A 20553-nucleotide genomic window follows, 5' to 3' on the forward strand; every position below is an offset into this window, starting at 1 on the left:
TGTGGTATTGGATTCGCCAATCAAAAGGTTTCCTAAATTGACTTGAATTTTGCGATCATAGTGTTTTGTTATTTTTCTATATTATTTTTAATCGATATTATATAATGATCATATAGTACTTATGTGACATCCCACATCATCTAGGGAGCGATCATTATATGTTTATTTCCATCTCTACCTAGCATGAGGCCTTCTGAGAGCTTATTGGTTTCAGGTTTCGTAGGAACTCCGAAGTTAAGCGAGAAGTGCACGAGACCACTCCCCAGGATGGGTGATCCATTAGGAAGTTCTCGTGTGAGTTCCCATAAACAAAACCGTGAGGGCGTGGTCAGGACCCAAAGTGAATAATATTATGCTACAATGGTGGAGCGGACCCGAGAAATGGACCCCCTCGAACGGGGATGTGACAACTTTTATTCTCAATGTATTTTAAGTTTAAATATCTCACATTGTTGATATAACAATCAAATAGCTTTAATCACATTACAATCTCCAAAATATTTTACCTTCAAACTTGACATTCACATAAAAATTTCATTTACAACTGTATATTTCCTTAAGCTATCGTCATGTGATCAATACAGTGATAAAATAAAAAATTGTGTTAAAGAAGGTCAGATTTAAACAACTGTAAAATTGAGCTTATAAATGAAATTCCTTAAAAAAATGATCATAAGTATCAACTTATTTAGCCTATAAATTATAAAATATTCTTTTTTTATCAACAGCATATAATATTCTAAATTTTCAACCTTAATATCGTTATGGTTTAAATTTGAATATAAGTATGATGACAGGAAATTGTATATCTTTATTTGATTAAGAGGTAAAAAATAAAATTAAGTATTGGACCGTCAACTATGAGCAAATTGCATTCGAGGATCAACTATTAAAATAACCATCCGAAAAGAAACACAACCACTTAGCCAAAAATAAATAAATAAAGGGCAAATTTGATATAAATTTAACTTTTTTGAGCCAATAGAAGAAATAGTCTAATTTATTAAAATAAGTCTAATCCTTAAATTTATTTATTTTATTATCAATAATTATATCTTCAATGATAAGATTTATTATAAAAATCAAATTTCTTTCTAATTATCACCTTGATTATTTCTTTTTATTTTTTTGTTATTTATTGTCCTTCCTCCTACTTCAAATCCCATTTATAGATTTTATTTTTAATTTTTATAATCAACCTATATCATAGGTTAATTGCATTTATCTATCTATATAACAGATTATTTTTTATAGTCAACCTGTAAAAAATTAATGTGTCTTGTTTGTAGGTGTTTTTTCTATCTTTTAGTTAGGTTTCATATTTCACATATAGGTCTAATATACATTCATATATTCGTTACTTGAGTTAGGGTAGAATGTTTTGCAGATAGATTTATATTAGTGTATTAGTTTTTTTGTTATAAGATATTAATTAGATTTTTTAGAGTCGAAAAATGCATAATATTAGAAGATTTTATTTAATTTTTAATATTATTAGAAAATATAAAATAAGTATAAAAGAAATAAAAACATATAATTAGATGACTGGATTCCTTCCTAAAAATATTCTATGTTTTTTGACTTAGATCTAAAAATCCCATAAATAAAACCACGTGTAACAACACCTTCCACAGGAGGAAAACTCTCTGTAGACTTGGGTGTCCAGAGCTTCACAGAATCACATTCGCTCGACTAGCGAATTATCGTGAAGTGCTCTGCAACTCCCGAAATTCCATATTTCCACCGAGTTCCAAAGTCCCCTCCAGCAAAACAATGGTTTCCATGTCCTTCTTTGGAACTTTTTCAACACCTTTACAGGGGTTTTCTCAAACAAAAGCAAACGCAAGCTCGAATTCTTCAGCTTCATGCCCTCCCATGGCGTGCTGGATCAAATCCTCACTTGGATCTTCGCAATCAGCACTTTTCCGAAACGGGTTGTCTTTGCAATCGGAAAATTTTAATGGGGTTTTGTTCAAATCTCGGTCTTTGAGTGTTTATGCAAGAGCAGCTACAGAGAAAAGTCTTTATGATTTCACTGTCAAGGTATGTATGTGTGTGTAAATATGTAAAATATATATTTTCCTAGAAGGATGCATATTTTTTTCATTTTCCCTAATTATTTGATGAAATTATGTTTTTTTTTGCCTCTTTGTTTCTAGGATTTTTGTCGATTTTATACTTGTAATGTTGTAATGTTCAGAAGAATCAAATTTGAAGTTAGAACATTTGAACTAGGTGGTCGGGTTTTAAACTAATGTCTGAAATTTGTTTAATGTAGGATATTGATGCTAAGGATGTTCCTCTTAGCAAGTTCAAGGGGAAGGTTCTTTTGATTGTCAATGTTGCTTCAAGATGGTATTGCTTTCTTTATTGAGTTGGAACTATTTTTTATATGTGAATCAAATTTTACGGAAGGTCTCTGTGGAAGACTGGAAGTTTGAGATGCTAGTGAATTGACCAAAACTTGTTTATTTGAATTTCAGTGGCTTGACTTCTTCAAATTACTCAGAACTGTCACACTTGTATGAGAAATACAAAACACAAGGTATGCTGCAACTTCGCAAAATTCCCATTTTTCCGTTTCAGTAACAATTTCGTATCCACAAAATGCTGCATTAGATTAATTTATATGTTTCTGAAGTGTTTTGGATTAGTTCTTCCAGCTACAAAACTGAAAGATGAGTGATCTTTCTTGTTACACAAGTCACTTTCTTTTTGGTTGGTCAGGATCGCGGGTGCATGGGGAGGATTAGTTTTCGAATGCGTTTTATTGATTCATCTTTGACCATGAAACTTTTGACAAAAAAAAAAAAAAACGTTTGGCATGAAATGGTATACCAGAAGTGTTTCTGTTGATAGTTTTTTTAAGGTGGTAATGGATGCTGCGTATCTAAACTCAATCTCATTGTAGGATTTGAGATTCTAGCTTTCCCTTGCAATCAGTTCGGGGGCCAAGAACCCGGATCAAATGGGGAAATCAAGCAGTTTGCTTGTACGAGGTTTAAAGCCGAATTCCCAATTTTTGATAAGGTGCAAAGTTCAACTGCATGTCTTCCATCCATTACTTTCTTATTGTAATTTTTTTTTGTATGGAGATGGGTGTTTCAAGTACTAAAGGTACATTACAGGTTGATGTCAACGGTCCCAGCACAGCTCCGGTTTACCAGTTTCTGAAATCAAGTGCAGGAGGTTTTCTAGGTGACATTATCAAGTGGAATTTTGAGAAGTTTTTGGTGGACAAGAATGGTAAAGTTGTTGAAAGATACCCACCAACGACATCGCCTTTTCAAATTGAGGTATGCATTTTCCTTTTTTCATTTGGTTGTATAATTAGTAAGTTTATTATTCCTTAAGTAAATGTTAGGGAACTTGACGGTTTGGTGGAACCTAGCTTTCTACAATTATGTTTCTAGATGTTGACATCATTTTTGAACCACCTGTTTCCTCGTTCAAGCGTAGTTGGTGATTTGGTGGTCAAGCAAGTCTAGAATTTACGCTATTACATTGATAAGGTGAAATAGTTTTAAAGTCCCCTATCCTCGCAACCACTACATATTTTTTTTAATCAAATATTGATCAAGGCCAATACATTTGTTTAACCCCTGATGCTGATTGGAACGTTCCTGTAAATCTTCTGAGACAATCTCCCATGGTTTCTTTGTTGAGTCTGTTTGTAGTGCTATCCTTGCTGCTTTTGTAGCTTTCTTTGATTTGAATAAATTTCATTGATACTGAAAAAGTCGATAGTTCAGTAGCATCGTTATCAAAGCAATAACCGAAGCTTGAAGATATGAAACTTAATATGGTTGCCGAAATAACGTGTACTTTTTCTGCTTAGTGTGTTTCTGAAGTGAAACAGCATGGCAACTAGAGCATCATAATATGAACAGAAAAATATAAGAAGTTTTTCCCTTTAAAGTAACAGATCTCTCACCCCTGTTTTTCCGGTCTGATTTTTTTTGTATAATTTTTGGTTTCAGAAGGATATCCAGAAACTGGTCGCAGCTTGAGTAAAAGAGCTGCAGAACATGCACGGCGGCACCCAGTAAGGAGAAGATGGAGTATATATGGAAATCCCTGTATATTGCTTCCTAGATAATATCTGTCTTGTCAGTAGTTTTCTCTTCGAATACTTCTTGGCTCCTTTCATGGAATGTGACATTCCTCCTTCATGCAACACATATGCGGAAATAACTCTTTAGAAACACAAAAGGAAACATTTCTGCATCTGTGTCGAACTGTGATTAACATATTAGTAGGAATGGCGACTTCCAAGCGAACAAGCCAAGCGTTTTTCTTTCGTTTTCTTCTGTATTTGGACTAACTCCTTGTTGCTTTCTGTTGTTCTTTTTTCATATATTGTGATTATAATCATCATATTTGCATTTATACAAATGTGTATGTTCGAATTTGCTAAAATGGTCTGAAACTTTCAAGTGCGATAAATTGCTAATTTTTAATCTGTCCAACGACTGTCAGTGAATTAGCTTAATTACGAGAAATTACTCTGATCAGCTCTATGTTCACAAGTCGCGATCCTCGTTCTCCCATTGACTTGCGTTGGCCCCAAAGTCTTCCTTGCGTTACGGCAAAAAGTCTTTTTGGTCAAATTAGTTTATGAGATTGTCATAACTTTTTACTTTGATTTTTGAGATTTAAAATCAATAAAAGAATTATCACTGTCAATTATTTTGGTCCTTATGAAAAACTTCTGTTAAATTGAAGAAACCACCACTCAAAAAGAGAGTTGATGTGACAAATTTTTTTTATCATTTTGATTCTTGTGAAAAACCGTTATTAAATTGAAGAAATTACCACTCAAATAAAGGATTGACGTGATAAAAATATCCTTAATTTAACAGAGATTTTCAACCACTTTGGATAAACATTCCAGTCTTTTTCTTCTTTTCCAAAAAAGCATTCCAGTCTTTCGGTTTTTTCTTTATTCCCTACTTTCCACGACTACATACAACAACCCAAGAAAAAAGTATACAAATCCAACGGTCTGGGTTCTCCATCGAAAGACCACCACAACCAAGATCGTAATTGTCTACTTTACCCTCAACTCTGCATGTCCCTTACCTAGTGGCCCTGCTCAAAGTCTTCGTCTTCAACTCTCTCACTCCCTCTCTTCCTCCGGCTGTCTCGTCTTCTCTACGCAACCCTAATTTTGCTGCAAACTTTTGGGTCGTCACTGTCAGCTCTCACATGGTAATCTACTTTCTTTTTCTCCCATGAATTTATTTGCTTTTGTCTGTAGTTATTTATTTTCTCCTTTTTCCCTCTGCAATTCGTACTATTTATTAATTTATGCAAAATTATGGTTTTGTTCTGTAAAATTGGATCTTGGAATTATGGAAGCTGAGAATCTAGATTTTTTTTCTTCTGTTTAAGCTTACTTGGAAGGGATTTTTCTGCTGGGCTTGACATTATTATAGAGTACCAGAGCATACTAGGCTTAGAAATTTAATTTTTTTTTTTCTGTTTTAATTTATATTTGTTGGGTTTTCTTTCCTTTTCTCTGTTTTATGGGGAACCAAACAGACGGCTAGGGTTCTGGTTTGTGGGTTTTTCAAAAGGTTACGTGAATGTGAGTTTTGCTGTTGAACTTTGTTGTCAAGATTTACAGTATAATACAGCTATTGTGTCTATAATGCTCTGTTTCCATGATAATTTCGATGTTTTGAGATTGAAGTACTTTTCGTGCTTTCATAATATGAACCTGTCGTGTTGGAATGCTGACTAAATTGTACTTTTTTTGTCATGTAGGCGAACAAGCACACGATCATTCTAATGCAAACTTCTCACAACAAAGCAAGTAGAACCTTTATGGACTATGATTCGATAAGTCAAGCAATGGATGGTATGTTTTATTTATTTATAAAAATTGTTGTTGTTACACTGTCATTGTTATCGTTCAGCATTCTTTCGGCTCCAAAGTGTATTTGGTCTTTGGTACTATGGACCACTTCATATGTTGTAAAAGGAATTCTTGTGTATAAGAAAAAAAAAATTGCCCGTGAACTGCTTATTCTTGAAAGAAACTGAAGGGCATAGCTGATTCCAGAGGGAGAAAATAGTTTACTTTCACCTATTAGGTGAATAAGTACGTTTTTCTTAGAAAATGAAGGATGTGATAAGTAACCGATATTGAGTATTTGGCTCCCTTGCTCGTCAATGTGAGAGTTGTTGACCTGCATGGAGTACTTGAATGAAATATTAGTATACCTAATTAGATATAAATGCCAACTTTATCCAGAATCCTAGTGATGATCCACTGATTTGGAACTCACATGGGGGTACCTGAACGGATAGTGAAATGCATAACCTTCTGCAGGAAAATTTCCCTGCAGTGGCATCTCTCCAGTTTGATGGAGTGTGCAGTTGTCGGGGATACTTATTTTAGTTAGGCTTGGAGTTTATAAGTTGTGAGAATGCTACTATATGACATGTGTTATGATTAATGTACCTTGTGTTTGGTGAAACATGATAGTTTGGGTGACATATTAAACTTCCACTTCATTGAGAGAAAACATGTTTCTTCGCTCTGCCCCTCTTCTTTTTTCTGTACATATATGTTTCTTGAGAGTTTTTTAACCCTTTTGGTTCACAGTTGGATACTTCAGGGTGAAAAAGGGTTGGAGTGCTCCCAAGAAATAATGTGGTTATAACCGCCATTGTTTTTTATTGCATTGACTAGAAGTTATGCTGTTGTGTGTATAGGTATATGTGGACTGTATGAGAGGAAGCTGAGGGAGTTAAATCCAGCAATTAGAGATATCTCTTATGACATCGGAGATCTCTACAATTTCATTGATGGCCTTGCTGACATGAGTGCTTTAGTGTATCTCTCTCTCTCTCTCTCTCTCTCTCAACAAAACTCACACACAAATAGGCACCAAACTATGTATAGCTTGTCACTGAACTATTTTTTTTGTAGAATTATGTCAACGATGTTCAAATTTTGAGTTAGAATGGTTCCCGATCATCTGCAGTTCTTTTAACTTTCCCATTTCAAGTTTTTGTTTGTGATGTCTATTGGGGTGGGAAACTGATACCTTTCGGTCTGGTTTTGGTTTGCAGATATGATCATTCGATTCAGGCATATCTCCCCTATGACCGACAGTGGATTAAACAACGGACACTTCGACATCTGCAAAAACTGGCGCATTGACAAAAGTGATGCTGCAGATTTGTCTGTAGCAAACTTCAGACTTGAATCAAATATTAAGGGAATTAGCTATGAAGTGTATAATTTCAGACTATCCGGGCTTTCATCCGGTCTGTGTTTATTCGGGTGTTGTAACTTTTCTACCTGTGCACGTATCTTCAAAATTACATGGTGGCTTTGCCCAAGTTTCAAATGAGAACCAACGTTTGTTGTCGGCTTCGATTCCGGAGCAATTCTTCTTTGTTTCATAAACCTTTGACTGTGATATCAGAATCTTGTATCATTTAAACTTCAAAGCAGAGGAGATACCCAAAAGTACGTCTATAGGGGTGAACCGTGAACGTTGTGTTGTGGTTTTAATGAAAACTAGTGTGGTTAGAGATTCAATCAAAACTACTAAATTACATGTTGGTTTTTATCAATAAAAAATTCAAACTCGAGATCTCTTCTAACGCTTAGAAGAGAAATTTTGTTTCTCTTTCCCAAAAGCAAAACCATATGAGAAATTATTCTCGCAATTAGTACCAATACAACCAAATATGAAGGTGTTTCATTTGATTGTTTTTGTGACATTTCATTCCATAATGGGAAAGATGTCTAAATTTCGAAAAGAGTTTTGATTTAGTGCAATAAGACCTTGATTAACAAAAATTTTAATTTTGCCAGTTAGTACTACGGTCTAGTGGTATTCATTTTTACGTAAGAGTTCATAGGTTCGATTTTAGTCAAAAGAGAATTTAAACCACAGTATTGCTAGCCCATTGTGAGACTAATCTCACCCTCTCCCCAATTAATGTAGATAATATCGTTTGCTCAAAAAAAACAAAAACAAAAATTTTATTGTGCCATCAAATAATATTTTGTAAATTAAAATCTATTTCAAATTTTTAATTTGAAAGTATATTCCATAATTCTAATAACGATAGACTAAAGGATTTTAATGTATTTGAGACCCAAATTAATTGAATATCTCCAAAAGGCAAATAATACTAAATAGTGCAATCCACTTGGTTTTTACAGTAAAAAAATCAGTAGTGCCCAAATTTACGATTAGGGCTTTTGCGGAGCCTCTTTCTGAATTTCTGATCGCCCGCTGCGTTTCACAGTCGTCGTCCTCCGCGGTTCTCGGCTTTGCAGAAAGAGAGGGCGGATTCGCAATCGGACCAGTCGGGTTAGGGCCTTGCGGGAATTAAAGCTTCAACCTTCACACACTCTCCCGGTAAGCAGATTTGATTTCCGACGATTGAGCTAAATAAATTAGAAATTTTGAACTTGGTAATCTCTCGTGGTTTGGAATTTCGTTTTTTATGCAAATTTGGGTTCGTAGTTTTTGTACTTTGTGAATTGACGTTGAAGTTATTGAGTTTTGATGCGTTTTGTCGAACTGATTTGCAGAAGCTGATGCAAAATGAGTTCGTTCTCGATTACCCGGAAGAAGACTCCGTTCCAGAAGCACAGGGAGGAGGAAGAGGCAAAGAAAAAGGTGCAGCTGCCGCCATTGATTATTAACCTCATTGAGCTTGTTGGCTTGGCTTTTGTGGAAAAGAGGTTTACTGACAAATTATTGTTTTGTTCTTTTCGATTTTCGTTTCAGAGAGCGGAGGATGAAACAGCTCGGTTATATGCGGAGTTTGTGGAGTCATTTCAAGGGGATAACGCACCTGGGTCGAAGGCCTTTGTTAGAGGAGGAACAATCAATCCCAATGAGAAGGTGAAGCCGGATTCCAAAGGTTAGTATAGCTGGAGAACTATGTACTGCTTTCTGTTCAAGTTCTGATAGTTTCAGTTCTTAGTGCTTTGTTTTCATATTATGCCATTGCACAATATGGATAAGTAAAATAGCTTTCCATTATTATCAGAACACATTAATAAAAGTATGGACCTTTTTATTCATTCGCGGATCGCAGGTGAAAAGTCCAAAGATGGGGTATCTGTTCCAAAGAAGGGGAGTAGGTAAAGAAATGCTTTTGATTAGCCATGCTGCAATACTCTTCGATAAGGCATCATAACTAGGAGAATTTTTATGGTGATGATTTGATATCCTTGGATGGATTTTGTGTTGTGAAGTTGTAAGTGTTCTAAATAGAAAAGTGGAAAATGACGATTATTCAACAATCGATTTCAAATAAATCAACCCTAATGTTTACTCATTTTCTCTTTTAATTCCATTTCTTTTGGTAAAATGTATTGTGAGCTTGCTATTCATTCCTAGTTTATTGAATGCGTTGGAAATCTTTGGGTTTCTTGAATGTTTTAAGTAACTGTATACTTCTACATGTGCATTTTTTATGCATATTGTACTGAACTCGAGGGTAGTGTCATATAGTGGAAGTTCTGTAGTTGGATTTAAACTCGCACAAATGCTAGGTTGATATGAAACATTGTCAGTTCTGTAACGTGTTCTGTGCGTAAATGTTTTATGAACCTTTTTGTGACGTAGTCAGTAGTCATATAGCTTATTCCGACTCATGAGTTGCAGTGTAATGTTGTCCAAATCAATAACAATACCAAAAGTTAGGTTTAAAAACCGTTTATACTTCATTCTAAGTGAGAAAATCTAGTGGTCACCTGGAGTTACTACATTATCTCGTAGAAACAACTAAGTTTTGGACCGGTTTGGATGAGCTTTTGAATACTTTTCTTTTCTATAGAAGCAGTGGGAAACAGTAGCCTGTTGATGTTGTCAATGGCTTATATTTATAATTTCTGAACTAAAGCTGATGTAGATTCATCGGGTTTTTTGTTTTTGTTTATGTCTTAAGCTTGCTTTCTAAAGAAACGTCTCAGAACTCATTTGGCAACGTGTTTCTGCACTGTAATTTACTTGTCATGTTTACATAAAAGTTTGAGAATGGAGGAATCAAACAGGCCCTCTAAGGTAGCGGTTGAAAGGGCTTGGTTAGGAATGAGCTATGGTTGAGCAGTTGATATGCTTCATTCTATGTATTTTGATAATCACTTTCCAGGAAAAGAGCTTCGATAACAAGCACATTTGCCATTATGTTACCTTCTACAGGTATGTTCCGTCTTTCTTACCACCACCTTTGGCATCCAAAGGGAAAGAACCTGAGAAGGTCAGTAGGTAATAGCTTTATTTATAGTATCAGAGTGAATTGTGTATTGACTCTAAATATTGCTCATACACATTGTAGAGGGAGGAGGAGAGGCCGAGGGAGAAAGAAAAAGGAAAGTCTCGAAACATCGATCATTTTATGGAAGAGTTGAAGCGTGAGCAGGAGATGAGGAGAGAGGCGAAATCAAGAGCGTGAAAATTGCCATGATGGGCGGCAGATGGAGAATTCTACTGTACGTATTTCCCTAATTAATTCTAGTTTTGAATTTTGTAGGAATGGTGATTTGGATGATATATCTTCACTTTAGCATGGGTTGTTTTAAGTTGGGTAAATGACTTTCCAGTTCTCAATGCATTTTTTTGTTGTTCTAGCATTTGAGCCTCGTTATTAGAATAGGTTTTTTATTTAATGAAAACATATGTAAATACACTTTGGCATTGTTGAATTACATCTTTTTTTTTTTTTTTTTTTAGTGTTAATATTTAGCGGTTCCTATTAAAATTTCTGTTTTGTCTTTCATTATGTCTTTACTTTATCGCTGTGTCATACAGATCTTTTATCTTGCACATCATATGTTTTCTAGTTCCTTTTGAAAAACATATGTTCATTAAGCCATACCTTTTCAGCCATCCAGTCGCTTTGATGAACTTCCTGACGAATTTGATCCAAGTGGAAAGCTTCTTGGATCATTTGATGATGGTGATCCACAAACTACTAATCTATACGTTGGAAATCTGTCACCAAAGGTTTGCTTCTTCTTCTCCATTTTTTTGTAGGGTTTGTTTTGACTTTGTACTCTCTTGCGTATGATACAAAGAACTTGCCAATCTGAGTATATGTTTCTCATATGGCTAGGTTGACGAAAATTTTCTTTTGCGAACTTTTGGAAGATTTGGGCCTATTGCTAGTGTGAAAATAATGTGGCCGAGGACAGAAGAGGAGCGAAGGCGCCAAAGAAATTGTGGCTTTGTAGCTTTCATGAACAGAGCTGATGGTCAGGCGGCGAAGGATGAAATGCAAGGTTGGTTACTTCCAGATACCGTACAATTGAGGCTTCCTCTTGGTAGATATTTTAAATATGTATCTGTGCTCTCTCTGCGAAGATAAAGTTATCCTATTTGGATCTCATGTTACTCGGTTTATACTAATCACACTAAATTAACTTTGAAGAACAAATTGCTAGTTGATGTTATTTTCTCATCCTATAAACTTTTGTGTACTGGGGAATGAAGGATAGTAAAGTAATTACTAATTAACAAAAAACATTGTTGTGCAGGAGTGGTGGTTTATGAGTATGAGTTGAAGATTGGGTGGGGCAAGTCTGTTGCTCTACCATCACAAGCTCTACCTGCTCCCCCTCCAGGACATATGGCCATCAGGAGCAAGGAGGTTTGTTTCATTTTCATCTTAAATGCTTTGAAATTAATTTGCAGCCGTAAATTGTTTGCCTGTTTGTTTCTCCTAAAGTTTGAAGCATCCTAGCTAATTGTTTGGGCATCAAGGATTTGACATTCTCAGCATCACTTGACGCTTCAGATGGATTGTTGGAGCTAACATTCTTTATTGTTGACAGGGTGCCACTGTAATCTTGTCTGGTCCATCAGGTCCATCAGGCCCACCTGTCACTTCTGTTCCTAGTCAGAATTCTGAACTGGTACACTACCTAGTTCTTTTGTGGTCACTACTTTTATTTATCCAATATTGCAATCTTGCCAATCTTTGGATATCTTTTTGATGAATAGGTTCTTACTCCAAATGTTCCTGATATAACGGTCGTTCCACCAGAGGATGATCACCTCCGCCACGTGATTGATACAATGGCTTTGTATGTTCTGGATGGTGGATGTGCCTTTGAACAAGCTATTATGGAGAGAGGTAGAGGGAATCCTCTTTTCAACTTCTTGTTTGAGCTTGGCTCAAAGGAGCATACTTACTATGTTTGGAGGCTCTATTCATTTGCTCAGGTAAATCCTTTGTCTTATGTGTATGCACACATGCATCATATTCCTAGGAAGTTCAGTAAAAAGACTTAAGCTTGTCTGTTACTGGTTGCTGAGTGATCTTAGCTATTGCTTCTTGAAGCTTCTTAGTATAAAATATCTGTAGCCTAAGGGACTGAAGATTTATATTAATGTTGTGCATGCAGGGTGATACTCTACAAAGGTGGCGAACAGAACCTTTCATTATGATTACTGGTAGTGGAAGGTAAACCAAACCTACTTTTTCCTCTTTCTATGATTGAGTTATTTTAAGACCATAGGTGTGAGAAGTAAGTTGGTGCATTGGACCATAATACTGATCTGTCTGTATATTTACTTTATATTTTTCTAGATGGATTCCACCACCTCTGCCAATAGTAAAAAGCCCAGAACATGAAAAAGAGGCAGGTACAACATATGCTGCAGGAAGAAGCAGGGTAACTGTCTTGTCACATGCACTAGCAGGATGAATTTATTTCATATGTTTTCTCATGGTGTAACTTTCTTTTCATTAATATTGCAGCGTGTAGAGCCAGAAAGAACACTTACTGATTCACAGAGGGATGAATTTGAAGATATGTTACGTGCATTAACGTTAGAGAGGAGTCAGATTAAGGATGCTATGGGGTTTGCATTGGACAATGCTGATGCAGCTGGGGAGGTAAATGCAGATAATAGAGTCACTTGTCAGTTTCTTATTCAACTTTACAGATATTACCAGAGATCTATTAACCAGTGGGGAGTATCAAAAGAAAAGAAAAGGAAGAAAGAAAGAGCAGTTCTGCGTGTACACATTTCTCAGACTGTTTTGTGTTGCAGATAGTTGAAGTTCTTACAGAGTCTTTGACTCTTAAGGAGACCCCTATCCCAACCAAAGTAGCAAGACTTATGCTTGTCTCTGATGTGCTTCACAATAGCAGTGCTCCTGTAAAGAATGCATCTGCATACCGCACCAAATTTGAAGCTTCATTACCAGACATAATGGAGAGCTTTAATGATTTGTATCGTAGTATAACAGGAAGGATTACTGCTGAGGCCCTTAAGGTATGATAATGGTAGTTTCATTCTGCTGTAGTGACAGCCCATCATATATTTTTTTTTTTTCTTTTTCTGACATTTGTTGAACTTTACTTGAAAATCTTCAGGAAAGAGTTCTGAAAGTATTGCAAGTATGGTCGGACTGGTTTCTTTTTTCAGATGCTTACGTGAATGGATTACGGGCTACTTTTCTTCGGTCTGGGAACGCTGGTGTGGTCCCCTTTCACTCCATATCTGGCGATGAACCTGAAATAGACAAAAAGACCACTTCTGAAGATACAGGTGATGCTATTAAAACCAATCAAGATGCTGCTCTGGCAATGGGCAAAGGAGCAGCTATGAGGGAGTTATTAAGTCTTCCCCTAGCTGAGTTGGAAAGACGCTGCAGACATAATGGATTGTCTCTTGTTGGTGGTCGCAAAACAATGGTTGCACGATTGCTTAGTCTTGAAGAAGCAGAAAAACAAAGGGGCTACGAACTAGATGATGACTTGAAATATGCTCAGAAGCATTCAAGTTCAGCCAGAAATTCAAGTAGCCGCAGAGAAACTAATATTGAACCAGACCCAGTAGAAATGTCTGGATGGAATCGTTATGCAGAGGATGAGAGACAGTCTCAAGCGAAGGGGTCCCTACCCTTGGCCCAGACCTTTCTGATTCCGCAGCCTGAACTAAAAGCTTTTACCAAGAAAGAGAAGAGTGATCCTATTCTACCAGCTTCGAAATGGGCGCGAGAGGATGATGATAGCGATGATGAACAAAAGCAGAGTGCTCGGGGTCTTGGGTTAAGCTACTCATCTTCTGGAAGTGAAAATGCTGGTGATGGTCCCAGTAAAGCTGATGAGATGGAGGTTGCAAATGATGCAAGCATTCCAGCACAACCTGACAGTGGAATTAGTGAGGAGCAGAGGTGTGTGCAGTTTCATTTGTTTGGAGCCAATGCTTTAAGGAACCTAACAAAATTGTACTTACATTTTGCTTGACTGTTTTACTGCAGGCAAAAGTTGCGACGTTTGGAAGTTGCTTTGATAGAATATCGTGAATCTCTTGAGGAGCGGGGAATAAAAAATCCTGAAGAAATTGAAAGGAAGGTTGCATTTCATCGGAAACGGCTGGAGTCAGAATATGGGTTATTAGATTCCAGCGAAGATGCTTCTGGGAGTAGTAAGTTCTCCTGTAGTTAATAACTTAATACGTACAACATTGGGCTGAGATTTGTGACATTTATTTGAAGTACTGTTTCTCTTGTCCTTGTTTTTTTCTTTTCTAAATTTTAATAACGCTTGAATTGTATCTTATAATTTCCCCCCTATGTATTCTTCAGAGAGAACATCCTCAGAGAGGGACAGACGGGACGCCGATACTCGTGATGCTTCAAGAAAGCGGCACCGCAGTGGAAGCCAAGGTGATAGTCCAGTACAAAGATCATCAAACAGAGATCGGGAAAGGGAACATGATTTAGACAGAGACCGGGAAAGGCAGCGGGACAGAGACAGAGATAGACCCCGTGATTTTGAAGGTGATAGGGGGAGAGGCCGGGATCGGGATCGTGAGAAAAGTGGAAGTAGAGACAGGGATGACCATGAGAGAGAGAGAAGCAGAGAAAGAGACAGGGACCGGAGGAGAAGAATGAAATGAGTCTATCTATCCTGAAGAACTCCTCCTTGAAAAGAGTTGGGAATCTAATCGATAGTTTCCAAAATTGAGGCCCGTGGGTCGTTTTTTTTGAACCGTGATGCAGTGTTTCTAGATGATGTTGGGGCCAAGATGCAAGTCAAGCTGGAGACTGCTTTGGAAGAAGAATGATTTGGTGAGAACGTGTTGTGTGTTTTCTAGTGATAGTTACTGTAAACAGATGTCTACAGTTACATCCTGTAACAGGAAATTTAGTTCTTGTTAACCTATATTTCTTGGCAATTATATAACGATTTCGCTTCGAAGGTGTCATATCTTCATTGCTTTTTGTAATGCCATACTTTGGTACTGGTTTGGTAATCCACCAGGAGAGAGTGGTTAGTATCTGGAAAATGAAGCCATCAGAATCTTCCCTTTGTTTTTTGAAGTTCAATTTTACCGTGTTCGATCGCAGTTTTCTGTTACCCAACTGTTGAAATGTATATGATCATTTAGTTTCGAGTTCAAAGCTTCGTTTTGGCTTCCAACTGATACGCTGTTGCTCAATGCTTTTGGTCATTCTGTTATTGGACTCGGATTTGTTATTGGCGCTCAAAGCTTTGAGGGAAAATAATTAAGTTAATTTACAGTGCAAACGACCGGAACCCTAACCAGAATGTGAAACAAGGTTACACCGAAAAACCCTAAAGCTTATGACTGCGGACGGAGCTTCCTCAGTAACCACTTCTTGCGCAGCGCCCCATCCAAGGCCAGGAATGTCTTTGCCTTTCTCTCATCTTCTAATAGATCACAAGCATCCAACATAAGCTCATCATCCATGCCTGGTAAAGCTTGAAGTGCATCGATTGCTTTTTCTATTGATGTGCGGTTATTTTTCTCCTTATTGTCTGCGAGTTTTGCAACCCCGTCTACCATCTCAGCTGGAGTCTTTTGCGTATCCTTGCCTGTTTTCTGTGCTTTCTTGGAGCGTACTGAGTTTGGTGGCGTCAAAGTTGGTCGCTTTCTCTGTTGATCAGATATTCCAACGTCCTCGGCTAACATTTGCAGATCTCCAGATGCTCCATTCATCTCTATTTCAAACACAATAGGGCCAGCTTCCATTCCTACACCCTGCCCACTGAATTTTCCGTCTAATTCTCTATTTACACAAATCTTGCTCAAATCGCTATAACCACCTAAGAATGCATTTCTATAGGAGATAGCATCTGGGTGTTCCTACAAACATATCATACATCACACCTTGGTCGGTTCATTCTACTCATAAACAAGTTGTCAAGATAAAAACAACAGAACGCATTACGTACCTTAATGTAAGCTTCCCAAATGTCATCTTCAGCGGTTATCATTTGCTGAGTTTCATCCCACATAAATCCAGTATGAGTGAGAATACTGCTGATGCAGTCATGCTGCTTCACCAAGCATGCATATCGATCTTCTAGAGCGTGTATATCACACTGAATTCCAAATTTCATATTAAATGATTCAAGCATTTGAGCCCATGCTTGCTCATTGAATGTGTGATTAATCTTATTCCCACTATGCAGCTGATCTATCATAAGATCAATAAAATAACGGTCCATTGTTGGTGTCCAATCTATCGGCAAAGGAACAACGGGAATGTAGGGCGTGTTATTCTTCTCCGCACCTACATGAGGATGCAAAGATCATTTAAATTGTCTTTTGAGTTTGAAACACAGTGCAATAAGTACACTTCTAGAAGTGGCATTCAAATACAAAGCTTATTCTTCTTCTTCTTGTTTTTTTTTTGTTTTTTTTTTTCGAAATTGCCTTGCACACTACTTAAAAATCAGACTATTATGAGAGAGTAATGATAGCATACCAGTCATCAAATCTGCTAATTCACCAGATGGATCTGAATTGAACGCCAAACGACTGTATCTTCCATCATAAGTTTCTTCTTCAAAAATAACACGCAATTTGTTGTAGCCTGGTATAGTTTTAACTCTATATGATCGAGCATCAGGATGGTTCTGCATGCATTATATGTAAGTAGCAAGAAACCAACAAACTTTTGTGTTAATCAAGAAGGAGAAGCTTACCTTAATATAACCATCCCAAACACTATCCTCAGCTGTTACCATTTCTCGTGATTCATCCCACGAAAATCTACCGTGCTTAAGAAGAATCTTGATGTCATTGTACTGCTTTCGCCAATGTTTGAAACGATTCTTCAAAACATCTTTATCATGGTGAGATTTGAATCGTGCATTGAAAGATACAACCATGTCATTCCAAGCCTGAGTTATGAAAGTTTGTCCTAGTTTATTTCCTCTCTGCACCTGGTCTTGTAACAACTCAAGGAGGTAACGATCCATTATTGGTGTCCAATATGTCCTTGAACGCTCACTGACATTTGAAGTCTGGCTCCCCTTTCCTTCCCCTACAGAAATAAAGATCTACTTGAAGCAATCCCTTCATTCTTGACAAGATTTAGAGACCAGAAAGAAAATGAAAAGAAAAAGAAGCAGACATTTCATGCGACGGAAAGTTTTCGAATCAGTCATTTAACAATATAAAAAGCTATAAAAAAATGGGATGTGTTTCACACACCCTTTTTAGCTTCTCACACACTCTTATTTCTAACCATGGATTGAATAAATCAAACAGAATCAAAGGCCATGATTAAATAGGGTGTGTAAGAGGCTAAAAAGGGTGCGTGTTTATCATTTCCCTTAAAAAAAAAAAAAGAATGAATGAATGAATAATTTTTTCATGATCGATAAACTCTACAAACGCCTGTCTGTTGTGATAAGGAAACTCAGCAACTTTCATATGTCATTGGTTAACATATCATAATCTATAAAGAAACAAATAACAGCATGTGATTCCCATTTCTCTTTCTGGGGATTTCTTTATCTTTATGACCATCGTGTCGTAAGTTGTAACTCACCAGCTTTGATGTGTGATGTATCATCAAGGTTTTTCTGTAGATGCAAATGATTGTCGATGCCAAGATCGCATTCAGTTCCAAATAACAGGGACATGCTAAATAAGTTTGGCAAGGCTTTTGTTTTATATGTCCGTGCATGAGGGTGTACCTATCATAACTACATCAATCAGTCGTTGATAACAAAAAGAATTAGAAAAGAAAAACCTACCAAGAATATATAACTCAATGATGAAACTGTCATCAGTGTACCTTTGTATATGCATCCCAAACCTCATCATCAGCTACAATCATATGTCGCGTTTCATCCCAGGAAAAGTCCTTCTGTCTTAGCAAAATTGTTGCATCACTATAATACTTCAACAGTTTCTTGTATCGATGCCTTAAAACTCGTAAGCTATGTTGAGGTCCAAATTCTTCATTAAATTTGGCAAGCATAACTGTCCAGGCTTGTTTGTTGAATGCATTATCAGGCTTATTGCCAATTGATACTTGTTCCAGCATAATGTCAACGAAATACTGGTCCATTTCTAGTGACCATTCTGTCCTTGGGCGCTCGCTACTTGAAGGAGCAAGGTTGCCCACTCCGTCACCTACATATTAAGGAATGTTTAAGTTAATGTGTCACATTAAAGCAAAAAGTCAACTTATGTAGTAACATACGTAATTTTTGGAAGCCAACTATCATCACGTTAAGCCAGTCATGTTATAAAATTCCGATGATCAGGCCATCGATACTTGTTTTGCTTATCTTATGACTAACAATAAGCAGATCACCTACTTGTAACAATGTCTACCATTTTGAAGATTGACCCAGAACTTCCTCTCAAGATACAAAAAATGAGTTCTATATGCTTCCTGATCGGCTCATCAAGCACGAGAACAGCACACTACCAAACACTAACCACCTGAAACTAGTCTCTTAAACTGAAACATCAATCGTACACTGTACACTCCTTGGTCTTAGGTTTATGACAAGGAAAGGATACAAACCCGTGGTTACTCCTTGAACTTCATCATCAAAATCTACGTCATGGCTTGATCGACTGTATCTTCCATCAGCAGTTGTATAGCCATAAATGAGGCATAATTCATTGAAATTCAACACCGGTTTAGTTTTGTAAGGCCGTGCATCCGGGTGAACCTACATGCATTAAATGTTATTTCACAGTTACAGAACAAAACAGATAGTTTTACAAATAACCAAGAGTAGGGAAAGAACTGCACCTTGATGTAAGCATCCCATATGTAATCATCAGCTACCACCATCTGACGACTTTCGTCCCAAGAAAACCCATTCTGACCAAGAATATTTTTCACATCATTGAACTGCATCCACAAAGTCGTATACCGGCTTTTCAAGACATCTTTGTCATAATGAGAGCCAAATTGTGCATTAAACACGCTGAGCATTTCGGTCCAGGCCTGCTTGTTGAAAGTATGGCCAACACGAGCTCCTCTATGCAATTGCTCCAACATAAGATCAATAAAGTATCGTTCCATCGTTGGAGTCCAATACGTCCTTGACCGATCACTATTCGCTGCCGCAGTTTGGCAACCCATTTCCTCCTCCTCCTCCAATCAACACTGACATACATAGCACAACACAGAGTTGATACCATTTCTTTTAATGAAAATGTTAAATTTATTAAAACAAAACTGGCAACATTGGCACATTCAGCAGAATTTAAACCAGATAAGCAACAAGAAATTCTTATGTGTACCCGAAACGCTTACTACCACTCCACGCGTCATAATATGAATGGGCGACAAGATTGATACGCTTATATTAATGAAAAACAAATATAAGTGTTATAACTTTGTTGGAATCATACTACCGCGTAGAGGCATTTCGGCTACACCGCTAAAAATCTCATGAAATCTACAATCAATTTGCCACATTTTTGGAAAATCCATTGAACCCAACAAAGAAATAATGAGCAAAAGCTTGAAAGCTGAAATCTTTATCTCTGCAAACCTTAAAAGCTTCATTTTTCTTTCCATTTTATGACAATGCAGCACAGTAGTTGAAGGTGAAATTCCCAATTCGAATTGGGATTTTTACACTGACAATGTCCGCTATCCAAAACTACCAATACTAATATAGGGCAGCTAAAATTTCGAGAACCCAGAGAAAAAAGTGTGCGATATTGATACAGAGACGAAGGCTAGAAGCATATATATTCAAAGGTTTGAGCAGATGGTGAAAAAGTTCGGTGCTTTATACCTGTGATGTTTCTACCGAGCGCAAGAGAGAGAGAGAGAGAGAGAGAGAGAGAGAGGCTGATTTCCGAGGGGGTTGGTTGGCGCCTTGGGAAGATCTGTGATTGCCAAAAGAGTTAACCCTAATCCGGAATAAGGGAAGGAGTACCCGAGGTGTTTGGTCGCGGAGGCAGCCCTTTCAATTTTTTTTGTTTTTATATTTACTTTTATTTTTCGGGTGCGGTGAATTAGAGTGGAGCGGATCTATCTATGCGGACTTCGTGTTAAGCCCACAGAGTATTGGGAAATTGATTCTTAGTACTTATATTAACGGTAATGACAAGTACATACACCCTCTTTTTTTTCTAATTTGGTCCGTCATTTTTGTTTAATCTATTCAATTTGATAAATAAAAAGAAAAAGAAAATGTGTTATAGGAGATTTCCCGAGTTATAGACTAGAAATTGTGTGTAAAAATCAGTTCGTAAATAATAAAGCACAAATTAAATAAAAATAAAAAGAAAATGTGTTATAGGAGATTTCTCG

The 20553-nt window shown here is 37.0% G+C and overlaps 4 protein-coding genes across 5 annotated transcripts; 3 read left to right on the forward strand and 1 right to left on the reverse strand.

Annotated features, from left to right (window-relative positions):
- Positions 1 to 1622: 1622 nt before the first annotated feature.
- LOC103953491 (putative glutathione peroxidase 7, chloroplastic) lies at positions 1623 to 4389 on the forward strand. The gene is made up of 6 exons (XM_009365230.3): positions 1623 to 2043; positions 2279 to 2355; positions 2484 to 2545; positions 2912 to 3030; positions 3129 to 3296; positions 3981 to 4389. The coding sequence occupies exons 1-6, from the start codon at positions 1774 to 1776 to the stop codon at positions 4008 to 4010; spliced, it is 726 nt and encodes a 241-aa protein (XP_009363505.1). The 5' UTR covers positions 1623 to 1773; the 3' UTR covers positions 4011 to 4389.
- A 664-nt stretch (positions 4390 to 5053) lies between these two features.
- On the forward strand, positions 5054 to 7406 carry LOC103953468 (enhancer of rudimentary homolog). The gene is made up of 4 exons (XM_009365214.3): positions 5054 to 5211; positions 5770 to 5863; positions 6724 to 6844; positions 7084 to 7406. The coding sequence occupies exons 1-4, from the start codon at positions 5209 to 5211 to the stop codon at positions 7172 to 7174; spliced, it is 309 nt and encodes a 102-aa protein (XP_009363489.1). The 5' UTR covers positions 5054 to 5208; the 3' UTR covers positions 7175 to 7406.
- Positions 7407 to 8228: 822 nt separating this feature from the next.
- LOC103953448 (protein RRC1) lies at positions 8229 to 15330 on the forward strand. The gene is given in 19 exon segments (XM_018648933.2): positions 8229 to 8390; positions 8567 to 8654; positions 8766 to 8901; positions 9079 to 9124; positions 10188 to 10245; positions 10324 to 10416; positions 10418 to 10477; positions 10872 to 10991; positions 11101 to 11266; positions 11522 to 11634; positions 11819 to 11899; positions 11988 to 12209; positions 12392 to 12450; positions 12577 to 12661; positions 12748 to 12885; positions 13044 to 13268; positions 13370 to 14172; positions 14260 to 14426; positions 14587 to 15330. Coding segments are annotated over 18 exon segments (2961 nt in total). The 5' UTR covers positions 8229 to 8390; positions 8567 to 8579; the 3' UTR covers positions 14901 to 15330.
- Positions 15331 to 15455: 125 nt separating this feature from the next.
- On the reverse strand, positions 15456 to 20259 carry LOC103953458. Of its 2 annotated transcripts, none has more exons than XM_009365195.3 (9): positions 20033 to 20259; positions 19033 to 19392; positions 18799 to 18949; positions 18058 to 18398; positions 17809 to 17956; positions 16958 to 17298; positions 16738 to 16888; positions 16202 to 16542; positions 15456 to 16112 (listed from the first exon to the last, which is right to left on the reverse strand). In XM_009365195.3, the coding sequence occupies exons 2-9, from the start codon at positions 19366 to 19368 to the stop codon at positions 15588 to 15590; spliced, it is 2334 nt and encodes a 777-aa protein (XP_009363470.3). In that variant the 5' UTR covers positions 19369 to 19392; positions 20033 to 20259; the 3' UTR covers positions 15456 to 15587. The 2 variants fall into 2 exon arrangements, with proteins under 2 accessions (XP_009363470.3, XP_048434790.1); XM_048578833.1 differs by lacking the exon at positions 20033 to 20259 and adding an exon at positions 19784 to 19978.
- Positions 20260 to 20553: the final 294 nt, after the last annotated feature.

Source organism: the organism of the source record quoted next, unplaced genomic scaffold (genome assembly GCF_019419815.1).
Source record: "Pyrus x bretschneideri cultivar Hongxiangsu unplaced genomic scaffold, Pyrus_bretschneideri_v1 Contig1, whole genome shotgun sequence".
NCBI classification, from domain to species: domain Eukaryota; kingdom Viridiplantae; phylum Streptophyta; class Magnoliopsida; order Rosales; family Rosaceae; genus Pyrus; species Pyrus x bretschneideri.